Source organism: Myotis davidii, unplaced genomic scaffold (assembly GCF_000327345.1).
Source record: "Myotis davidii unplaced genomic scaffold, ASM32734v1 scaffold963, whole genome shotgun sequence".
In the NCBI taxonomy this organism is placed as follows: Eukaryota; Metazoa; Chordata; class Mammalia; order Chiroptera; family Vespertilionidae; genus Myotis; species Myotis davidii.
This window is the reverse complement of record NW_006294116.1, coordinates 73,648-77,505: the sequence shown is the minus strand read 5'-3', so window position 1 is coordinate 77,505 and position 3,858 is coordinate 73,648. Positions and strand designations below refer to the sequence as shown.

Sequence of the window (3,858 nt, the reverse complement as noted above, 5' to 3'; positions counted from 1 at the left end):
TCCAGCCAGGCTCCGCAGCCAGGTTCTGACCAGGATCCCCCGCCATGTTCTTTCCAGCGAAGCTCCTCCGTCTCCAGGCTCTGCGCAGGCTCTGTCCTCCAAGTTCTGTCTCTAAGTTCTGTCTCTCGGATCCTCCTCTAAGTTCTGTCTAAGTTCTGTCTCTCGGATCCTCATCTAAGTTCTGTCTAAGTTCTGTCTTCTAAGGTCTGTCTTCTGAGGTCTGCCTTCTGAGGTCTGTCTTCTGAGGTCTGCCTGCTGAGGTCTGCCTTCTGAGGTCTGCCTTCTAAGGTCTGTCGCTAAGTTCTGTCTCTAAGTTCTGTCTCTCGGATCCTCATCTAAGTTCTGAGTCCTGTTGTCTTGTTACATCTGTATTTATACCAGTTGACTCTAATCCTATCAATCTCTATTCCAAAGGTTAGGGCGTTTCTTATCTCCATTCCAGGGAGTAAAGATTATGTACTTAAGCATGATTATTCATAAAGAGATTAATTACCCACCTGGCACTTAGTGAAGCGATTTTATTCCCTCCCTAACTTCAGGGGAAAATCTCCACCTGGGGAAACAACCTTTCTCAGAGAGGTGACCTTGGACCGGCTCCCGGCAAATTCCCCCTTTTTTATTTTTTAAAAGCAGGCATTAAAAAGAAAAATCCCAAATGCTCTCTTGTATCCATTTTAAGAGTAGGATTGGCGCTTTTCGCTATTACCTGAGTCCTGATCTATCATCCCAGGGAGAGCTTGCCACTCCTGCACTTTCCCAGGGTGGAAAGGCTGCAGTGGGGTTAAGGATAAGGCTCCTTGGGCCTACCTTCTCCCATGCCATTACCTTTGCCTTTCCTTCCTCAGAAAAGCATGGACATACTTCTTGTATAAAACATTCTGTCTGACTGGGCGTAACCTTAATTCCTCTGCTAGCAAGCATATGTGTTAAAAGATCAATACGGAGTCTTTTTTTCTTTAGACTCAGTATGGCACATCTTCTTAATCTAAAGATCAATACAGAGTCTTCTTTCTTTGGACTCAGTATGGCAAAAGATCCTGGACTGAACCTGACTACAGAAATTGGCAAGAGAACCCGGCTACCGAACCTGGCGACCGAACCTGGCTGGAGAACCTAGCGAGAGAACATGGCTACAGAACCTGTCTGGAGAACCTGGAGAACGTGGCTCGAGAACCCAGCAAGAAAACATGGACACAGAACTTGGCTAGAGATTGTGGCTAGAGATCCTGGCAAGGCTACTGATCAACTGAACGCTGTCTCCGTGTCATTTCTTCTTCGCCGACTCCGTCCCCACCTTTTGGGACCTCTGGGCCTGCTGGGGCCGGACCCCAGCAGGTAAACTCATGTTAATAATTATTTTTTATTTAGGATGATAATAAAGAGCAAATGCAAATACAAAAAAAAAGGTAAATAGGGAAATTGCCATATTTCAGTATTCACTTTTCTCAGGACAGACCTGGTGTGGTGGACTTGGAAAATTAGCCAAAAATTCCTCCTATCCTGGTATTCCTGTCCCTTTGCAATATGACTCCACAACACCTCCCACCAAGAAGGGGGAGTCTGGCCTGACTGGCATGGCTCAGTGGTTGAGCGCTGACCTATGAACCAGGAGGTTATGATTCCATTCCCAGTCAGGGCACATGCCCAGATTATGGGCTCGATCCCCAGTATGGGGTGTGCAGGAGGCAGGCAATCAATGATTCTCTCTCATCATTGATGTTTCTCTCTCTCCCTCTCCCTTCCTCTCTGAAATCAGTAAAAATACATTAAAGAAAACAAAACACCAACAATTAAATTTAAAAAAGAGGGGGAGTCTCTTTCTTTAGCCCTTGAATCTGGAGGTAACCTTGTGAAATAGTCTGGCCAATGGATCTGACAGAAGCAAAAGCATGAAAAGAAGCTTGTGTGTGGGGCTTGCCATCTCTGGACCCCGAGCCCATCCAGTGAAGAAGCCTCCGCTGGCCTCCTGGGTGAGAACAGACAGAACAGAGACAAGCTGTTCCAGCTGACACCTGCCAAGGGCCAGCCTGCCAACGACCAGCTATGGTGCGAGGCCACTGTCGGCCATCCAGCTCAGCCACGCTGGCCCAGTCCAGAAACCACAGAATTATCTGCTGTTTTCTGTCACTAAGTTTAGGTGTTGTCTGTTACACAGTCAAATCCAACCGACACATCCAGCTCATAAAAAAATGCAGGGAATAACCTTTTACATTAACTTAATTCAGAAGTTTGTTTTTTCATTAAAGGGTGCATGTTTAGGCATGTATGTAAAGGGTTAATCAGATTAAATCTGATCTGTAATCTGGTTTTCACTGTTACTCACATTAAAATGGACATAAAATACTTCTTCAAAGTCAGCACTTTCATCATCCAGAAGTATCTGCAAACTCCTAAAGAACAAATAATTTCATTTAAAAAAATAACAATGATCACTAGGTACATCTTGTAAATAAACACAGAGTGAGTGACTATTCTGAAGGTGAGAAGTCAGGTACAGTTCCCTGCACCACCGTGACTTGAGACCTCAGCTGTCTTTAAATGTGAGGTTAGAAGTTTATCTACAATTCTGCAGGCTCCCCACCTGATTCCTACTCTCCTACTGCCCTAACTTCCTTTACCTCGTCATCGTAGATGTCTATTTTAGAAAAGGACTGGTAACGTATTTGCTGACACTGAAACTCATTCAAATTGGTGTTACCTTTATTTAAGCTTTGGGACTTTACTTACAGAGCAAACAATAGATCTCCTTTTAAATATCAGGCATCGCTCAGATCTGTGGAGTGGATAGACAGGTCAAAGGACCTTCTCTGTGTCTGCTGTCATCAAGCTCCAGACAGACCTGGCATTTGACTGCCTTAATTCTTTCCAGGCATTTGCGAGAACAGAGGTCCTATCAGAATGGGAGCAGCCAGTCGTTTTCTATTTCCATCCTCTGAACTTTATACATACATTTAATGTAATATGTCTCATTATGTGTTATTTACTCCTTTACCTCTCTATTCATTCAACAAACACTTATTAAGTACTTAATATGGTAGGCAAAGGGGATGTAAAGTTGAGACCAATTCCTTTCCTGCCAATAAACCCTGAGGCCAGTAGGAATGATGCTTATGGGAGCCTTACCTACAGTCCTGTGAGATGGGTGCAGGCGGGAACTACGTAAATGGTACAGGGATAACTTGGAAGAGCTTGGTTAACCCTTTCTGAAGGGAACATGTCACTGGGGAAGTCTTCCTCCGGGAGATGGTGGAAATGAAGCTGATTTTTTACTATGATACTGTGATATAAAACACACCATCTTTTATGCATGTATTTTTGTGAGGTCAGGGAACTCAGCTGACAAAACCGGATTCACCACAACATTTGGTTCACTATCTTCTCATTGTATGACCATATATGGCTTATTTATGAGTATGTTTATGAATAACACCTGTGAACCTGCCTCACAAAACAAGAACTAAAACACTGCGAATCCTATATGATAAAAGCCTAGTATGCTAAGTATCCGACCAGTCATTATGATGTGCACTGACCATCAGGGGGCAGACGCTCTGAGAGGTAGGTTAGCTTGCTGCTGGGGTCCGGCCAATCAGGACTGGGCAAGATGGGCTGGGCACGCCCTGGAACCCTCTCGTGTAACCCTCCTCGGCCTGATCATGCACTGGTGTGGTCCCTTGGCCTGGCCTGCACCCTCTTGCAATCCGGGACCCCTGAGGGGATGTTGGAGAGCCGGTTTCAGCCCGATCCCTGCAGGTCAAGCTGAGGGACCCCACTGGTGCATGAATCCATGCACAGGGCCTCTAGTATCCTATACCTACCTACAGGAGGTACCTTCCTTATCCCATTTTTCTACCACCC

General features: G+C 45.3%; 1 protein-coding gene across 1 annotated transcript in view; it reads right to left on the bottom strand.

Annotated features, from left to right (window-relative positions):
• Positions 1–3,858, bottom strand: part of LOC102771562 (E3 ISG15--protein ligase HERC5) — a 29,666-nt gene that overhangs the window by 5,820 nt on the left and 19,988 nt on the right. Inside the window, exon 11 of the mRNA XM_006768189.2 lies at positions 2,324–2,390. Within this exon, the coding sequence (XP_006768252.1) occupies positions 2,324–2,390 (67 nt within the window). The remainder of the gene's footprint in view (positions 1–2,323; positions 2,391–3,858) is intronic.